General features: G+C 41.9%; 1 protein-coding gene across 1 annotated transcript in view; it reads left to right on the forward strand.

The window, feature by feature from the left end:
- LOC130366740 (very-long-chain 3-oxoacyl-CoA reductase-B-like) overlaps positions 1-14,365 on the forward strand; it is a 68,529-nt gene extending 54,164 nt beyond the window's left edge. Inside the window, exons 8-11 of the mRNA XM_056569066.1 lie at positions 1,562-1,643; positions 6,769-6,834; positions 13,753-13,902; positions 13,978-14,365. Of these exons, the coding sequence (XP_056425041.1) occupies positions 1,562-1,643; positions 6,769-6,834; positions 13,753-13,902; positions 13,978-14,088 (409 nt within the window). The 3' untranslated portion in view covers positions 14,089-14,365. The remainder of the gene's footprint in view (positions 1-1,561; positions 1,644-6,768; positions 6,835-13,752; positions 13,903-13,977) is intronic.
- The last annotated feature ends 7,525 nt before the right edge of the window (positions 14,366-21,890 follow it).

Consider the following 21,890-nt stretch of genomic DNA (forward strand, 5'->3'; position numbering starts at 1 on the left):
GAGGGGGGTGACTTGCATTGAGGAGGCATGGTCGTGATGTCACGAGCGGGGGATCAGCCATTTACAGACCCAAACAGAAACGACGCCCCCACCGAAATAGATTTAGTAGCACATTGTGCAATAAATAGTGGTCTCAAAGAGACCACAAGGCTTGTTCCCCTGTCTGAAGAACAAAAAACTGTGTTTAGGGGGGGTCCCCTCTTTTAGGGAGGAGGGGGGGGAAGGGTTTTTCCTGATCAATTGATTTATTAAAATTTTTATAAAATTCTATTGGGCACATACAGTATATACTTGTCCTGCCGGCTTTCCGCAAGGAATTCTGTGTGGATTCTTCATAGTGTGAACAGGGTCTAAGGGTACGTTCGCACTATGGAAATGACGAGGAAAATTTAGCAGCAGAAGCGTCATGGAATTGGTAGTAACTTGATGAAAAATTCTAAGCGGAAATACAAAGTCCCAGTGATGGGAGTGTGCTGCACGGTCAACCTCAGTGTGAATGAGCCCTTACAGCTGCCCCGTTCAGTGTATTCAGCTCTGCTGCACTTTGTACAGTCGGAGGTCTCAGCCCACGGACTGTGGATTCAGTAGGTGAAAGTCCATGTCCCAGTACAGGATATCATCCTACAGTCCTATCAGCTTTAGTCCCTGTACGTCCTCAGGGCTTGCCTGCAGTGTTCCCCAATAATGTAATTAGTTGTACATTGAATGTAAAGGACCTTTGAGAGGGTCACATGGTTATTAGTCACATGATAATGATTGCCAGATGTTTTGTTACCCAGGGAGCACCAGGTGACCAGATGACCCGCAGCTAGCCTATAGAATCCTTGCACAGCCCCCTTTATAAGGAAGGGAGGAGCTGCAATCTGTCTCTTTGATCATTCATTGCTCTTAGATCCTGAGGACAAGTCCAGTCCAGACGTCTCTGACCCGGTGTCCAGTACATCTGGAGGCCTCAAGCCTAAATCACATCCACAAGTCAGTAAGTCAAGTCATCTCTGTCTGCTGTCAGTATCTTCAGTCAAGTCAAGTCAGTTATAGTCAGCGTGGCTGTGCTACAGTCTGTCAAAGTCACTGCAAGTCCCAGCAAGCTGCGAGGTCCCTCATGTTAAAGGTCACCTCTCTGGGATCCTGGCCAAGCTGTGAAGACTGTTACCATCTGTCTACCTACCGTTAACCCTAACCTGGCCTTGGACTATTATTTGCCCTGCATAAACTAGGACTAGTGGTGCTACCGTTCGGGTGGTTCTCGGTTAAACCACGCCCTGGCGTCGTGAACATGAAGGGGTTAACAACACCTGCCCCATACACCTCACTTCACACCCCGTAGCTCACCACAAAATAGGTAAAAGGTTCGTCCCTTCTTTAACCATTAAACAAAAAGATCAGAGACCAAAAGTAATGTAACTAAAAGGAAACCTGACCAAATAATATGATATCATAAAATAATATAACCCGCCCTATAGTGCACATTAACCCCTCCCTGCCAGAGCCGTATATGAAGATACATTTTACCATGAAGCTGATGGGATACTGACTGGTGTTATCTGCTCTCTCTTTATAGGAAAAAAGGCCTCATCATAAACCTCTCCTCTGCCGCCGGGGTCCGTCCTTATCCAATGGTGGCCATGTACGGCGCTACTAAGGTGCATAGAGAAAAGCTTTGAAAAACTTCACTACAAGCAGATACATACAGAGCAACAATGATACCGCCATAGATGCCATAGGACATTATAAATTGCTATTACACCAATCCATAACACAAATGTGGGCATAAGGCCTTAGTGATAATCATCATTATCCTCATTATCACTATTATTATCATTCATGATCATTATCACTAATCACCAGCATCAATGTCATCACTATAATCATCAATATCACTAGCATCAACACTGTAATCACCAATATCACCAGCATCAACACTGTAATCATCAATATCACTAGCATCATTATTATAATCACCAATATCACCAGCATCAACACTGTAATCACCAATATCACTAGCATCAACACTGTAATCACCAATATCACCAGCATCAACACTGTAATCATCAATATCACTAGCATCATTATTATAATCATCAATATCACCAGCATCAACACTATAATCACCAATATCACCAGCATCAACACTGTAATCACCAATATCACCAGCATCAACACTGTAATCACCAATATCACCAGCATCAACACTGTAATCACCAATATCACCAGCATCAACACTGTAATCACCAATATCACCAGCATCAACACTGTAATCATCAATATCACCAGCATCAACACTGTAATCATCAATATCACTAGCATCATTATTATAATCATCAATATCACCAGCATCAACACTATAATCACCAATATCACCAGCATCAACACTGTAATCACCAATATCACCAGCATCAACACTGTAATCATCAATATCACTAGCATCAACACTGTAATCATCAATATCACTAGCATCATTATTATAATCATCAATATCACCAGCATCAACACTATAATCACCAATATCACCAGCATCAACACTGTAATCACCAATATCACCAGCATCAACACTGTAATCACCAATATCACCAGCATCAACACTGTAATCACCAATATCACCAGCATCAACACTGTAATCACCAATATCACCAGCATCAACACTGTAATCACCAATATCACCAGCATCAACACTGTAATCACCAATATCACCAGCATCAACACTGTAATCACCAATATCACCAGCATCAACACTATAATCATCAATATCACTAGCATCAACACTGTAATCATCAATATCACTAGCATCATTATTATAATCACCAATATCACCAGCATCAACACTGTAATCATCAATATCACCAGCATCAACACTGTAATCATCAATATCACTAGCATCATTATTATAATCATCAATATCACCAGCATCAACACTATAATCACCAATATCACCAGCATCAACACTGTAATCACCAATATCACCAGCATCAACACTGTAATCATCAATATCACTAGCATCAACACTGTAATCATCAATATCACTAGCATCATTATTATAATCACCAATATCACCAGCATCAACACTATAATCACCAATATCACCAGCATCAACACTGTAATCACCAATATCACCAGCATCAACACTGTAATCACCAATATCACCAGCATCAACACTGTAATCACCAATATCACCAGCATCAACACTGTAATCACCAATATCACCAGCATCAACACTGTAATCACCAATATCACCAGCATCAACACTGTAATCACCAATATCACCAGCATCAACACTGTAATCACCAATATCACCAGCATCAACACTATAATCATCAATATCACTAGCATCAACACTGTAATCATCAATATCACTAGCATCATTATTATAATCACCAATATCACCAGCATCAACAATGTAATCACCAATATCACTAGCATCAACACTGTAATCACCAATATCACCAGCATCAACACTGTAATCACCAATATCACCAGCATCAACACTGTAATCATCAATATCACCAGCATCAACACTGTAATCACCAATATCACCAGCATCAACACTATAATCATCAATATCACTAGCATCAACACTGTAATCATCAATATCACTAGCATCATTATTATAATCACCAATATCACCAGCATCAACACTGTAATCACCAATATCACTAGCATCAACACTGTAATCACCAATATCACCAGCATCAACACTGTAATCACCAATATCACCAGCATCAACACTGTAATCACCAATATCACCAGCATCAACACTGTAATCACCAATATCACCAGCATCAACACTGTAATCACCAATATCACCAGCATCAACACTGTAATCACCAATATCACCAGCATCAACACTATAATCACCAATATCACCAGCATCAACACTATAATCACCAATATCACCAACATCAACACTGTAATCACCAATATCACCAGCATCAACACTGTAATCACCAATATCACCAGCATCATTATTATAATCACCAATATCACTAGCATTAACACTATAATCATCAATATCACTAGCATCATTATTATAATTACCAATATCACCAGCATTAACACTATAATCACCAATATCACCAGCATCAACACTATAATCACCAATATCACCAGCATTAACACTGTAATCACCAATATCACCAGCATCAACACTATAATCACCAATATCACTAGCATCAACACTATAATCACCAATATCACCAGCATCAACACTATAATCACCAATATCACCAGCATCAACACTATAATCACCAATATCACCAGCATCAACACTATAATCACCAATATCACCAGCATCAACACTATAATCACCAATATCACTAGCATCATTATTATAATTACCAATATCACTAGCATCATTATTATAATTACCAATATCACCAGCATTAACACTATAATTACCAATATCACTAGCATTAACACTATAATCACCAATATCACTAGCATCAACACTATAATCACCAATATCACTAGCATTAACACTATAATCACCAATATCACCAGCATCAACACTAATCACCAATATCACTAGCATTAACACTATAATCACCAATATCCCTAGCATTAACACTACAGTATTATCACCAATATCAGTAGCATTAACACTACAGTATTATCACCAATATCACTATCATCATTATTATAATTACCAATATCACTAGCATTAACACTATAATCACCAATATCACTAGTATTAACACTATAATCATCGATATCACTAGCATTAACACTATAATCACCAATATCACTAGCATTAACACTATAATCATCGATATCACTAGCATTAACACTATAATCACCAATATCACTAGTATTAACACTATAATCACCAATATCACTAGCATTAACACTATAATCATCAATATCACCAGCATCAACACTGTAATCACCAATATCACTAGCATCAACACTGTAATCACCAATATCACCAGCATCAACACTATAATCACCAATATCACCAGCATCAACACTGTAATCACCAATATCACCAGCATCAACACTATAATCACCAATATCACCAGCATCAACACTGTAATCATCAATATCACCAGCATCAACACTGTAATCACCAATATCACCAGCATCAACACTGTAATCACTAATATCACCAGCATCAACACTAATCACCAATATCACCAGCATCAACACTATAATCACCAATATCACCAGCATTAACACTGTAATCACCAATATCACCAGCATCAACACTATAATTACCAATATCACTAGCATTAACACTATAATCACCAATATCACTAGCATCAACACTATAATCACCAATATCACTAGCATTAACACTATCATCACCAATATCACCAGCATCAACACTAATCACCAATATCACTAGCATCAACACTATAATCACCAATATCACTAGCATTAACACTATCATCACCAATATCACCAGCATCAACACTAATCACCAATATCACTAGCATTAACACTATAATTACCAATATCACTAGCACTAACACTATAATCACCAATATCACTAGCATTAACACTACAGTATTATCACCAATATCACTAGCATTAACACTATAATTACCAATATCACTAGCATTAACACTATAATCACCAATATCACCAGCATCAACACTATAATCACCAATATCACTAGCATTAACACTATAATTACCAATATCACTAGCATTAACACTATAATCACCAATATCACTAGCATTAACACTACAGTATTATCACCAATATCACTATCATCATTATTATAATTACCAATATCACTAGCATCATTATTATAATTACCAATATCACTAGCATCAACACTATCACAAACATTGCTGTAAGATCATTACAATAATAGCCATCAATTCAATTACCAGAATCACTATAAGCAACTTCATTGTAAACACCAACATTGCTATCAACATCACTATATTCCCCTACATCATTATCACTATAATAACAAACATCACTATAATCACCTACATCACTATTACTATAATCACCAACATCACTATTACTATAATCACCAACATCACTATAATCACCTACATCACTATTACTATAATTACCAACATCACTATAATTACCAACATTACTATAATCACCTACATCACTATTACTATAATTACCAACATCACTATAATTACAAACATCACTATAATCACAAACAACACTATAATCTCCTACATCACTATAATCACCTACATCACTATCTCGATAAACACCAACATCACTATAATCACCTACATTACTATAATCACCTACATCACTATCTCGATAAACACCAACATCACTATAATCACCTACATTACTATAATCGCCAACATCATAATCACCAACTTCACTATAATCACCTACATCACTATAATCACCTATATCATAATCACCAACATCACTATAATCACCTACATCACTATCACTATAAACACCAACATCACTATAATCGCCTACATCATAATCACCAACATCACTATAATCACCTATATCATAATCACCAACATCACTATAATCACCTACATCACTATCACTATAAACACCAACATCACTATAATCGCCTACATCATAATCACCAACATCACTATAATCATCTATATCATAATCACCAACATCACTATAAATCGCCTACATCATTATCTCTATAAACACCAACATCACTATAATCACCTACATTACTGTTATAACACCACTATAATTACCTACAACACTATATTTACCTACACCACTATAATGCCAGTCATCACTACCAGCACTATAATAATAATCATTACTATCACTCATCATGTCACCCCCCCCCCCCCCCCGTCTCATTTTTAGGTCTTCATGGATTTCTTCTCCCGATCCCTGAACAGTGAGTACGGACGAGATGGGATTATAGTCCAGGTACCAGTATTACATCCTATATGGTGAATGCGAGGGGGGGATCCTGTTTTAGGTGGTGTGATAGCCCCACAATGTTAGGTGTGATAGCCCCCCACAATGTAAATTGTGATAGCCCCCACAATGTTAGGTGTGATAGCCCCCCACAATGTTAGGTGTGATAGCCCCCCACAATGTTAGGTGTGATAGCCCCCCACAATGTTAGGTGTGATAGCCCCCCCCAATGTTAGGTGTGATAGCCCCCCCCAATGTTAGGTGTGATAGCCCCCCCCAATGTTAGGTGTGATAGCCCCCCCCAATGTTAGGTGTGATAGCCCCCCCCCAATGTTAGGTGTGATAGCCCCCCCAATGTTAGGTGTGATAGCCCCCCCCCAATGTTAGGTGTGATAGCCCCCCACAATGTTAGGTGTGATAGCCCCCCACAATGTTAGGTGTGATAGCCCCCCCCAATGTTAGGTGTGATAGCCCCCCACAATGTTAGGTGTGATAGCCCCCCCCAATGTTAGGTGTGATAGCCCCCCCCCCCAATGTTAGGTGTGATAGCCCCCACAATGTTAAGTGTGATAGCCCCCCCCAATGTTAGGTGTGATAGCCCCCCCCAATGTTAGGTGTGATAGCCCCCCCCCAATGTTAGGTGTGATAGCCCCCCCCAATGTTAGGTGTGATAGCCCCCCCCAATGTTAGGTGTGATAGCCCCCCCAATGTTAGGTGTGATAGCCCCCACAATGTTAGGTGTGATAGCCCCCACAATGTTAGGTGTGATAGCCCCCCCAATGTTAGGTGTGATAGCCCCCACAATGTTAGGTGTGATAGCCCCCACAATGTTAAGTGTGATAGCCCCCCCCCCCAATGTTAGGTGTGATAGCCCCCCCCAATGTTAGGTGTGATAGCCCCCCCCCAATGTTAGGTGTGATAGCCCCCCCCAATGTTAGGTGTGATAGACCCCCCAATGTTAGGTGTGATAGCCCCCCCCAATGTTAGGTGTGATAGCCCCCCACAATGTTAGGTGTGATAGCCCCCCCCAATGTTAGGTGTGATAGCCCCCCCCCCCCAATGTTAGGTGTGATAGCCCCCACAATGTTAAGTGTGATAGCCCCCCCCCCAATGTTAGGTGTGATAGCCCCCCCCAATGTTAGGTGTGATAGCCCCCCCCCAATGTTAGGTGTGATAGCCCCCCCCCAATGTTAGGTGTGATAGCCCTCCCCAATGTTATGTGTGATAGCCCCCCCCAATGTTAGGTGTGATAGCCCCCCCCCCCAATGTTAGGTGTGATAGCCCCCCCCAATGTTAGGTGTGATAGCCCCCCCAATGTTAGGTGTGATAGCCCCCCCCAATGTTAGGTGTGATAGCCCCCCCAATGTTAGGTGTGATAGCCCCCACAATGTTAGGTGTGATAGCCCCCACAATGTTAGGTGTGATAGCCCCCACAATGTTAGGTGTGATAGCCCCCCACAATGTTACTGTCGGGCATTAACTACTGCCTGGCATTAACCCTTTAGATGCCAAAATCACTCCTATTTTCCTACTAAAATAATGTAAATAAACATATGAGGTATCGCCGCGTGCGTAAATGCCCGAATTATTACAATATAATGTTAATTTAAGGGGTACTCCGGTGCTCCAGCGTTCTGAACATTTTGTTCCGAACGCACAGAGCCAGAGGTCATGATTGTGATGTCACAGCCACGCCCCTTGTGATGTCACGCCACGCCCCTCTCCATTCATGTATAGACATTAATGAAGGGGGCGTGGCATCCCGACCACTGCCGTAGGCACCTGGCATTTGTTTAGAAAAGAAAAAAAAGCGTAAAGGATGGCCCTCATACCAAAATAAATAGGGGTCAGAAGAGGAGGATTTTAAAGGGGTACACCCGTGGAAAACTTTTTTTTTTTTTATAAATCAACTGGTGCCAGAAAGTTAAACAGATTTGTAAATTACTTCTATTAAAAAAAATCTTAAATCCTTCCAATACATTTTTAGGGGCTGTATACTACAGAGGAAATGTTTTTCTTTTTGGATTTCTCTGATGTCACGAGCACAGTGCTCTCTGCTGACCTCTGCTGTCCATTTTAGGAACTGTCCAGAGCGGCATATGTTTGCTATGGGGATTTTCTCCTACTCTGTACAGTTCCAAAAAATGGACAGAGGTGCAAGCAGAGAGCACTGTAGTCGTGACATCAGAGAAATCCAAAAAGAAAAGCATTTCCTCTGTAGTATATAGCCCCTAAAAAGTACTGGAAGGATTTAGATTTTTTAATAGAAGTAATTTACAAATCTGTTAAACTTTCTGGCATCAGTTGGTTTTAATAAATAAATAAAGTTTTCCACGGGAGTACCCCTTTAAGCATACTCATTTGCCTACAAAAAGATATAGGAGATTTATCAAAACCTGTCCAGAGGAAAAGTTGCTGAGTTGCCCGTAGCAACCAATCAGATCGCTGCTTTCATTTTCCGGAGGCCTTTTCAGAAGTGAAAGAAACGATCTGATTGGTTGCTAGGGGAAACTCTGGACAGGTTTTGATGAATCCCCCATATAATTTTTTATAAGTACTGGAATTGTATGGACCTACAGAATAAAGATAACATGCAGGGGTCAAGTCCTGGAAAAAGAAGTGAGGGAACTCACCCATGATTTCCACTCAAGGGCTGATGGGAATGGTGTTCCTGCAGTGAAAAAAGTGCAGGAACTAAGGGGGAGATTTATCAAAACCTGTGCAGAGGAAAAGTTGCTGAGTTGCCCATAGCAACCAATCAGATCGCTGGTTTCATTTTTAACAAGGCCTCTGTGAAATGAAAGAAGCGATCTGATTGGTTGCTATGGACAACTGGACAACTGGTCCTTCAGATGTTGCAGAACTACAACTCCCAGCATTCCTGGACAGTTTTGGCATACTGGGAGTTGTAGTTTTGCAACATCTGGAAGGGCACAGATTGGGAACCACTGTATTAGTGGTCTGCAAACTGTAGTCCTCCAGATGTTGCAAAACTACAACTCCAAGCATGCTGGGAGTTGTAGTTCGGCAACATCTGGCTCTAAAGATGTTGCCGAACTACTACTCCCAGCAGGCCTGAGAATGCTGAGAGTTGTGGTTTTGCAACAACTGGAGGCACACTGGTTGGGAAACATTGTCTGTTTCCTAACTCAGTGTTTCCCAACCCGTGTGCCTCCAGCTGTTGCAAAACTATAACTACCAGCATGCACTGATAAACTGTGCATGCTGGGAGTTGTCGTTTTGCAACAGCTGGAGGTCCCCCCCTTGTGAATGTACAGGGTACATTCACATGGGCAGGGGGCTTACAGTGAGTATCAGGCTGCAAGTTTGCGATGCAGCAAATTTTGCGCGGCAGCTCAAACTCGCAGCGGGAAACTCGCTGTAACCCCCCGCCCGTGTGACTGTACCCTAAAAACACTACACTACACTAACACAAAATAAAATAAAAAGAAAAAACACTACATATACACATACCTCTACACAGCCCCCCACCCCTCCCCAATAAAAATGAAAAACGTCTGGTACGCCACTGTTTCCAAAATGGAGCCTCCAGCTGTTGCAAAACAACTACTCCCAGTATTGCCGGACAGCCATTGACTGTCCAAGCATGCTGGGAGTTTTGCAACAGCTGGAGGCACCCTGTTTGGGAATCACTGGCGTAGAATACCCCTATGTCCACCCCTATGCAAATCCCTAATTCAGGCCTCAAATGTGCATGGTGCTCTCACTTTGGAGCCCTGTCGTATTTCAAGGCAACAGTTTAGGGCCACATATGGGGTATCGCCGTACTCGGGAGAAATTGCCTAACAAATTTTGGGGACTTTTTCTCCTTTAACCCCTTATGAAAAGGTGAAGTTGGGGTTTACAACAGCATGTTAGTGTAAAAAAATACATTTGTAATGCAACTTTTCCCGACTACGGAGATACCCCATATGTGGGCACAAAGTGCTCTGGGGGCGCACAACAAGGCCCAGAAGGGAGAGTGCACCATGTACATTTGAGGTGATTTGCACAGGGGTGGCTGATTGTTACAGCGGTTTTGACAAACGCAAAAAGAAAAACCAAATGTGACCCCATTTCGGAAACTACACCCCTCACGGAATGTAATGAGGGGTGCAGTAAGAATTTACACCCCACTGGTGTCTGACAGATCTTTGGAACAGTGGGCTGTGCAAATTAAACATTTTGTACAGCCCACTGTTCCAAAGATCTGACAGACACCAGTGGGGGGGTAAATGCTCACTGTACCCCTTGTTACGTTCCTCAAGGGGTCTAGTTTCCAAAATGTAATGCCATGTGGGGGTTATTTTACTGTCCTGGCACCATAGGGGCTTCCTAAATGTAACATGCCCCCCGAGCAAAATTTGCTCTCAAAAAGCCAAATATGACTCCTTCTCTTCTGAGCATTGTAGTTCGCCCGTAGTGCACTTCAGGTCCACTTATGGGGTACCTTCATACTCAGAAGAGATGGGGTTACAAATTTTGGGGGGTATTTTCTGCTATTAACCCTTGCAAAAATGTGAAATTTGGGGGGAAACACACATTTTAGTGGAAAAAAATATATATTTTTTTACATATGCAAAAGTCGTAAAACACCTGTGGGGTATTAAGGTTCACTTTATTCCTTGTTACGTTCCCCAAGGGGTCTAGTTTCTAAAATGGTATGCCATGTGGGGATTTTTTGCTGCTCTGGCACCATAGGGGCTTCCTAAATGCAACATGCCCCCCAAAAACCATTTCAGAAAAACGTACTCTCCAAAATCCCCTTGTCGCTCCTTCGCTTCTGAGCCCTCTACTGCGCCCGCCGAACACTTTACATAGACATATGAGGTATGTGCTTACTCGAGAGAAATTGGGCTACAAATTCAAGTATAAATTTTCTCCTTTTACCCCTTGTAAAAATAAAAAAATTGGGTCTACAAGAACATGCGAGTGTAAAAAATTAAGATTGTGAATTTTCTCCTCCACTTTGCTTCTATTCCTGTGAAACACCTAAATGGTTAAAACGCTGACTGAATGTCATTTTTAATACTTTGGGGGGTGTAGTTTTTATAATGGGGTCATTTGTGGAGTATTTCTAATATGAAGACCCTTCAAATCCACTTCAAACCTGAACTGGTCCCTGAAAAATAGTGAGTTTGAAAATTTTGTGAAAAATTGGAAAATTGCTGCTGAACTTTGAAGCCCTCTGGTGTCTTCCAAAAGTAAAAACTCGTCAATTTTATGATGCAAACATAAAGTAGACATATTGTATATGTGAATAAAAATTTTTTTTATTTGGAATATCCATTTTCCTTACAAGCAGAGAGCTTCTAAGTTAGAAAAATGCAAAATTTTCTAATTTTTCATCAAATTTTGGAATTTTTCACTAAGAAACGATGCAAGTATCGACAAAATTTTACCAATAACATAAAGTAGAATATGTCACGAAAAAACAATCTCGGAATCAGAATGATAGGTAAAAGCATTCCAGAGTTATTAATGTTTAAAGTGACAGTGGTCAGATGTTCAAAAGGTGTAAAATGGCCTGGTCCTTAAGGGGTTAAGGGGTTAACCCCTTAAGGACTCAGCCTATTTTGGCCTTAAGGACTCAGACAATTTAATTTTTACGTTTTCATTTTTTCCTCCTCGCCTTCTAAAAATCATAACCCTTTTATATTTTCATCCACAGACTAGTATGAGGGCTTGTTTTTTGCGCGACCAGTTTTCCTTTGTAATGACATCACTCATTATATCATAAAATGTATGGCGCAACCAAAAAACACTATTTTTGTGGGGAAATTAAAACGAAAAACGCAATTTTGCTAATTTTGGAAGGTTTTGTTTTCACGCCGTACAATTTATGGTAAAAATGACATGTGTTCTTTATTCTGAGGGTCAATACGATTAAAATGATACCCATTATTACTTACTTTTATATTATTGTTGCGCTTAAAAAAAATCACAAACTTTTTAACCAAATTAGTACGTTTATAATCCCTTTATTTTGATGACCTCTAACTTTTTTATTTTTCCGTATAAGTGGCGGTATGGGGGCTCATTTTTTGCGCCATGATCTGTACTTTTTTTTGATACCACATTTGCATATAAAAAACTTTTAATACATTTTTTATAATTTTTTTTTAAATAAAATGTATTAAAAAAGTAGGAATTTTGGACTTTTTTTTTTTTTTTCGTTCACGCCGTTCACCGTACGGGATCATTAACATTTTATTTTAATAGTTCGGAAATTTACGCACGCGGCGATACCAAATATGTCTATAAAAAATGTTTTTTACGCTTTTTGGGGGTAAAATTGGAAAAAACGGACGTTTTACTTTTTTATTGGGGGAGGGGATTTTTCACTTTTTTTTTACTTTTACATTTTTTTACATTTTTTTTTACACTTGAATAGTCCCCATAGGTGAAAACCTTTTTTTTAAATCAACTGGTCCCAGAAAGTTAGACAGATTTGTGAATTACTTCTATTAAAAAATCTTAATCCTTCCTGTACTTATTAGCTGCTGAATACTACAGTGTAAATTCTTTTCCGTTTGAAACACAGAGCTCTCAAATCCCAATAGCAAACATATGCTGTTCTGGACAGTTCCTAAAATGGACAGAGGTGTCAGCAGAGAGCACTGTGCTTGTGATGTCAGCAGAGAGCTCTGTGTTTCAAAAAGAAAAGAATTTCCACTGCAGTATTCAGCAGCTAATAAGTACAGGAAGGATTAAGATTTTTTAATAGAAGTAATTTACAAATCTGTTTAACTTTCTGGGACCAGTTGATTTAAAAAAAAAAGTTTTTCACCAGAGTACCCCTATAAGTGCAGACATGATGTAACAGCAGAATAGGGAGTGCAGCTCTTGAGGTGACGGAATTAGACATAATGTATTAGAAGAGATCTTGGTCCCATCACTGACCTCCTGCTTGACCTGTGCCCCCAGTCTGTCCTGCCGCACCTGGTATCCACCAACATGACCCGCAATCCAGCCGCCAACATCCTGGTGAAGACCAGCGACGACTTTGTCCGGGAGGCCCTGAACACGGTGGGATACACACACCGCACCTTCGGCTGCCTCTCCCACAGCATACAGGTATACTCCCCTGCCCATGGTGCCCTCTCCCCGGCCGCACTGATGGGGCACATACTTACTGTCCTTTCTTCTCAGGCCTATATACTGGACCTGCTACTGCCTGAGACCGTCATGAATTCCCGCATCTGCCGCTTCATTGGCGGCTGTGCCATGAGCCTGCTGGTCAAGATAATGAAAGTCGATTAGAGCTGTCAATAAACTGTACGGGAAGTGATACTGTGCGCTGTCTTTATGTACAGGGTAACATACTGAGCCTTCAACCTAGTATACAAGACAATGGAAGTGATACTGTGCACTGATTGTATGTACCAACTTACCGATAAAGAGCCTTCTATTTAATGGATAGACCAGAGAAGTGATACCCTGCATCTCTGTATGTACAGAATAACATGCTAAGTCTTACACCAAGTATACAGGACCAGGGAAGTGATACTGTGCACTGATTGTATGTACCAACTTACCGATAAAGAGCCTTCTATTTACTGGATAGACCAGAGAAGTGATACCCTGCATCTCTGTATGTACAGAATAACATGCTAAGTCTTACACCAAGTATACAGGACCAGGGAAGTGATACTGTGCACTGATTGTATGTGCCAACTTACCGATAAAGAGCCTTCTATTTACTGGATAGACCAGAGAAGTGATACCCTGCATCCCTGTATGTACAGAATAACATGCTAAGTCTTACACCAAGTATACAGGACCAGGGAAGTGATACTGTGCACTGATTGTATGTACCAACTTACCGATAAAGAGCCTTCTATTTACTGGATAGACCAGAGAAGTGATACCCTGCATCTCTGTATGTACAGAATAACATGCTAAGTCTTACACCAAGTATACAGGACCAGGGAAGTGATACTGTGCACTGATTGTATGTGCCAACTTACCGATAAAGAGCCTTCTATTTACTGGATAGACCAGAGAAGTGATACCCTGCATCTCTGTATGTACAGAATAACATGCTAAGTCTTACACCAAGTATACAGGACCAGGGAAGTGATACTGTGCACTGATTGTATGTACCAACTTACCGATAAAGAGCCTTCTATTTACTGGATAGACCAGAGAAGTGATACCCTGCATCTCTGTATGTACAGAATAACATGCTAAGTCTTACACCAAGTATACAGGACCAGGGAAGTGATACTGTGCACTGATTGTATGTACCAACTTACCGATAAAGAGCCTTCTATTTACTGGATAGACCAGAGAAGTGATACCCTGCATCTCTGTATGTACAGAATAACATGCTAAGTCTTACACCAAGTATACAGGACCAGGGAAGTGATACTGTGCACTGATTGTATGTACCAACTTACCGATAAAGAGCCTTCTATTTACTGGATAGACCAGAGAAGTGATACCCTGCATCTCTGTATGTACAGAATAACATGCTAAGTCTTACACCAAGTATACAGGACCAGGGAAGTGATACTGTGCACTGATTGTATGTACCAACTTACCGATAAAGAGCCTTCTATTTACTGGATAGACCAGAGAAGTGATACCCTGCATCTCTGTATGTACAGAATAACATGCTAAGTCTTACACCAAGTATACAGGACCAGGGAAGTGATACTGTGCACTGATTGTATGTACCAACTTACCGATAAAGAGCCTTCTATTTACTGGATAGACCAGAGAAGTGATACCCTGCATCTCTGTATGTACAGAATAACATGCTAAGTCTTACACCAAGTATACAGGACCAGGGAAGTGATACTGTGCACTGATTGTATGTACCAACTTACCGATAAAGAGCCTTCTATTTACTGGATAGACCAGAGAAGTGATACCCTGCATCTCTGTATGTACAGAATAACATGCTAAGTCTTACACCAAGTATACAGGACCAGGGAAGTGATACTGTGCACTGATTGTATGTACCAACTTACCGATAAGAAGCCTTCTATTTACTGGATAGACCAGAGAAGTGATACCCTGCATCTCTGTATGTACAGAATAACATGCTAAGTCTTACACCAAGTATACAGGACCAGGGAAGTGATACTGTGCACTCATTGTATGTACCAACTTACCGATAAAGAGCCTTCTATTTACTGGATAGACCAGAGAAGTGATACCCTGCATCCCTGTATGTACAGAATAACATGCTAAGTCTTACACCAAGTATACAGGACCAGGGAAGTGATACTGTGCACTGATTGTATGTACCAACTTACCGATAAAGAGCCTTCTATTTACTGGATAGACCAGAGAAGTGATACCCTGCATCTCTGTATGTACAGAATAACATGCTAAGTCTTACACCAAGTATACAGGACCAGGGAAGTGATACTGTGCACTGATTGTATGTACCAACTTACCGATAAAGAGCCTTCTATTTACTGGATAGACCAGAGAAGTGATACCCTGCATCTCTGTATGTACAGAATAACATGCTAAGTCTTACACCAAGTATACAGGACCAGGGAAGTGATACTGTGCACTCATTGTATGTACCAACTTACCGATAAAGAGCCTTCTATTTAGTGGATAGACCAGAGAAGTGATACCCTGCATCTCTGTATGTACAGAATAACATGCTAAGTCTTACACCAAGTATACAGGACCAGGGAAGTGATACTGTGCACTCATTGTATGTACCAACTTACCGATAAAGAGCCTTCTATTTACTGGATAGACCAGAGAAGTGATACCCTGCATCCCTGTATGTACAGAATAACATGCTAAGTCTTACACCAAGTATACAGGACCAGGGAAGTGATACTGTGCACTGATTGTATGTACCAACTTACCGATAAAGAGCCTTCTATTTACTGGATAGACCAGAGAAGTGATACCCTGCATCTCTGTATGTACAGAATAACATGCTAAGTCTTACACCAAGTATACAGGACCAGGGAAGTGATACTGTGCACTGATTGTATGTGCCAACTTACCGATAAGGAGCCTTCTATTTACTGGATAGACCAGAGAAGTGATACCCTGCATCTCTGTATGTACAGAATAACATGCTAAGTCTTACACCAAGTATACAGGACCAGGGAAGTGATACTGTGCACTGATTGTATGTACAAGACAACATACTGAGCCTCTCACCTAATATACAGGACCATGAAAGTGATACTGTTCATCTATACACACACACACAAGATAATATAGAGGCTTACCACAGTATACAGGACAGAAGAAGTGGTACTGTGCAGTGTCCATATATACGGAATAAGAGCAGATACTGAGGAACTCTTTTATTTTATATAAAAAGAAATACAAAACATAAACCAAACATAACAACCATAACAATGATAATCAAACATAAGATAAACCTAATACATAAATAATATCACAAACACAAACAAAATCCCTTCTGGTCCAGGACAACACACACTCCATACCTATATACACACACACCGCCAACCTATATAACTATATACACCACATTCTATATAACTTTATACACCACACGTACCTATACAACATTTTTTTTAATATAATATACATATATATACACAAAAACACTAATCAATAATATACATATATATATATATATATATATATATATATACACACACATATACATACACATATCCATACACTAAATAATAAACACACACAAAAAAAAATGAATTTACTTATAAATATCCCCCACCTTTCCTATAACCTACACAAAATTATACACAAAAATATGCATCAAATAATATAACGTTATTCATTATATATGTACAGTCCCTACACATATATACAACCTTTATACAATATACAATCCCTACACCATAACACCAACCCCTCAGGGCTCCGGTTCGATGTCTGTAGCCGCCTACATCTTTTCGTCTTTATCAAAACAAAAATCTCTGGTGACAGCTTCAGCCCATCACCAGGGAGGAGATTACTTGGTTAGGGCACCTTAAAGGAGAACCCCCTCCACTAAATGCACAAACTTTTCATACTCCAAAGAACGAACCTTCACCAGGTCACCGAGCGTGTTCCAACAAACCTCGTCCACGGGGAGGATTTTCTGTCTCGTCGACACTAAACACCTCGCTTGCCACGTGTGATACCTGACCACTGCGCTGACTATAAATGAAGTGCACCGGGGTCCCGGACACCCAGATCTTTGAAGGCTGCATAAACCCACTCAGCATAGGAAAGGGCAGCCAGCCACGGCCAGCCGATGGAAGCTCCCACCCTTTGATATACCTCTATATTAAAAGGGCTTCAGATTGCCCCTTACATATAGCTTACCATAGAAGCCTCGCCAGGTCCAGTCCCAAAACTTCAAGGGGATCCTAGGTGAATTTAAAAGAGCCAACCCAATCCCTTGATCCCGACCTGGGCAATCCTTGAGGGCCACTGGTTTCTGGAAATGAGTCAGCAAGACCCTTTTATCGAGGATTTTCCTTTGCAGAGTTCTTACCTCCCCCACCCCCAGCCCCCACCTCCTGATGACCTTCAGAATCAGTGCAACATAAGTCGGGAGATGCCCGTGTGGCGTGCGAAGATCCTTCACTTGATCACCTTTCTCCCATTCCTGGAAGAAAGGATGAAACCATCTCCTGCAAGAGACCACACACAGAGGAGCCCTCTCTGTCAACAGGTTTGATATATTGGTCTTTAAAATGGAATTCACTAGGAATACCACCGGGTTGACCATACCCAACCTGCCTAGTCTCCTTGTGCGGTAAGTCACCTCCCTCTTAACTAGGTTCAGTCTATTCCCCCACAACATTAGGAAGAACAGACTGTAGACCCGGGCCCAGAGAGGTTCTGGCAAAAGGCGGACATTGCCCAGATAGATTAACAATGGGAGCAAGAAAGAACTGATCAAGAAGACCCTTTCCCTAAAGGTCAAAGACCAACCTTTCCACTGTTCCACTCTTTTGGAGACATCTTCCAGTCTGCTTTCCCAATTTCGTGTGAGGTAATCCCCGGGACCAAATTCGATGCCCAGAATTTTTGGAGATTCCTGGAGCACAGGGAGGGTGTCTGGGAGACAGAACTCAGGGTCTCCACCTCACAACCAAAGACTTTTGCACTTTTCCCTGTTGATCTTAGACCCGGATGCCTCCGAGTAGCAATCCGCCTCCGAGTAGCAATCCACCTCCGACATCGCCCATTCCGCCTCCCCTTGCGAAGAGACAAAAATGGAGATGTCATCAGCGTATGCCACTACCCTTAAGGCCGAATCCGGCACCGCCGGGTCCATCCTAACCCCCACCAATGGTCCGCGATCTAGCCTTCGAAGGAAGGGGTTGATCGCGAACACATAAAGCAAAGGGCTTAACGGACAGCCTTGACGCACACCAGACTCCACCCCAAAAGGGCGGCCCACCCAACCGTTTACCAATGGAAAAGTCTCAGCCCCTGCGTACAATGTTCTCAGCCAATCCACAAACCCCCCCGGCAGACTGTATTTCAAAAGAGTGGACCAGAGATACTCATGATCACCTCGATCAAAAGCCTTTGCTTGGTCCAAGGACAGCAGAAACCCCTTCCAGTGACCAGCCCGACCCTGCTCCACGGCCTCGCGGACACCCAGCACCGCACTAAAAGTGCTACGACTGGGGACAGAGCAGTGCTGGGACCCCGAAAGGAGCTGGGGCGCAAATTTTACCAACCTGTTGAAGAGCACTTTTGCCAGGATCTTTCTGTCCACATTGAGAAGCGCTATGGGACGCCAATTCTCAATGTGGGACGAGTCTTTACCCTTTGACAGGATGATCAGAGCTGACCTCCTCATTGACTTCGGCAGAGTGCCCGAGGATAGACACTCATTTATTACCTCAGTCAAGAGGGGAACCAAAGTGTCCTTAAAGGTCTTATAAAACTCGGATGATAAGCCATCCGGCCCTGGTGACTTTTTGAGGACAAGCCTCTCAATCGCCAGCTTAACTTTGTCTTCTCTGATCTTCTCTTTCAAAACACTAAGAGAGGGGTCTACTCCTGACTGGGGGATGGCATCAGCCAGGAAAGCCGCCATCTTGCCTCGATCTAGATCCCTCTTCCCCAAGAGGTGCGAGTAAAAGGCTCTGACGACCTCCAGGATCCCCGATCTGGACTTGTTCAGTGATCCTGTACTATCGACCAGGCCGGTCATGATCTTACAATCCACTGACATCTTACAGCTCCGGCAAGGGTCGGGCGAGTGGTACTTCCCGAAATCCCTTTCAAAAACCAAAGATGCGTGTCTATCATACTGGCACTTCTTTAGCAAAGATTTCACTATGGAGATTTCCTCTCGGTAACCTCCAGTCAAGACCAGAACCTCGAGTTTCCTCCTTAGTTCCTGAAAGAGGCGATCCCTATTCAGACTAAGGTTCGCGGTCTGGCGGAAGAATCTCGCAGCCCGTTTTTTGAACATCTCCCACCACTCTGACTTAGTGCTGTATAAATCCGGTAATGGTACCTAGCTCTGCAGAAACTACTCCAAGGACCGTCTTATCTCCTTGACTTCCAGGAGAGACAAATTCTGCTTCCACAATCCCCTTCCCATCCTGGGGGTCCCTGAAACATTCAAAGAAAACATAATCAAACAGGGGTCGGAGAACTCTACCTCCACAACCTGCAAAGGTGAAGAGACAGAATCCTCCTCCTTCAAAAAAAAAAAAACCTATCTATCCTAGACTTAATCTCTCTACCTCTAAAGTAAGTGAACCCGCTGTGACCTGGGGTGTGCCGGATGTGGACATCCACCAGGCGAGACTCACTAGCTATTCTATTCAAGGCGACGCTATCGTAATCTAGCCGATCCCTGGAGCCTCCCCTATCAAGAGACCTTGTAACAGTATTAAAGTCTCCTCCAAAGATGACCTGCCGGCTAGTAAAAAGTAGGGGCTTAATCCTCATAAAGAGACTTTTCCGTTCCCACCTAGTCTGTGGACCATAGATGTTTATAAGACGTAATTCTTGTCCCTTCATGAGGACGTCTAATACCAGACATCTCCCCATTTCTAGCTCAATTACACGTCTGCATTTTACCTGAGCGGTTTTAAAAAGAACCGCCACCCCGCTATACGGCTGGGCCGCAAGAGACCAGTGAGAGGGCCCATGGCGCCTCTCACGCTTCGCCTTATGGTTAGCGGTTAGATCTGTCAACCTGGTCTCATGCAAAAATAAAATGTCGGCCTCAATTCGGCCGAGAAAATCAAAGGCCGCAAATCTTGCCGCATCTGAGTTAATGCTGGCAACGCCAGCGTCAACGGGGAGGGTGCCGCCATCATGTGTGATCAAGCTAGACAGCCCTCTTCTTCCCTCCCCCTCCCTTTTCCTTAGTGTCATCATCAGAATTACCCAATTTACCCCTTTTTAAGCACAGAGACATATCCATATTTACAGAATTTACAGAGTTTCCCTCTTTTTCAGAGGTCACCTCCTGCACCCCACCTGGTCCTGGGACAGCCTCCCTCCCCGTTACCAGAGAGGAGGACTTGACGCTCCCAGAAGGCCTTACTTCAGACACCGGCACCTCGTCCCCGGCCTCCTCATCAGAGGAAGAGATGTTATCCCTGAGGACTTGGTACCGGTTAGGGCTATCTACCAGAGGGGAGGCGGTAGATCCTTCCGCTGGTACCTGGACAAGGGTGAGGGGGACTGAATGATCCCACTCCAAAGAAGGGGACTCCTTCTCCTTGCTCCTCTTTTTTCTGGCACCCGATTTTCTTTTATTCTTTAGCCACTCTTTGCTCTCCTCATCCATACTCTCTCCTGGAGAGGAGGTAGCAGTGATGGCCCTCTTATCCTCCTCCTCCTCCTCTCTATCCAGTCTCCTGGCCTCCTCCTCCAGCCCACCATTAGATATACATATTAGAAAGAAATACAGCTAACCTTTATGGTGATCACATTGTCTTGTTATATACATATATTTCTATATTTAGAGATGCCTGTTAGAATTAGGATAGTTTAGATATATATTTCATTGATCTCCATATTGACCAGTCTTACTATATTGCGTGGTATTGTTTTGTGTATTTCTTATTGTTATTATTTTGTGTATTTTCCTTATTTCCTTTCCCATTATTGTT

The sequence above is a fragment of the Hyla sarda genome, chromosome 4 (genome assembly GCF_029499605.1).
Source record: "Hyla sarda isolate aHylSar1 chromosome 4, aHylSar1.hap1, whole genome shotgun sequence".
NCBI classification, from domain to species: Eukaryota; Metazoa; Chordata; class Amphibia; order Anura; family Hylidae; genus Hyla; species Hyla sarda.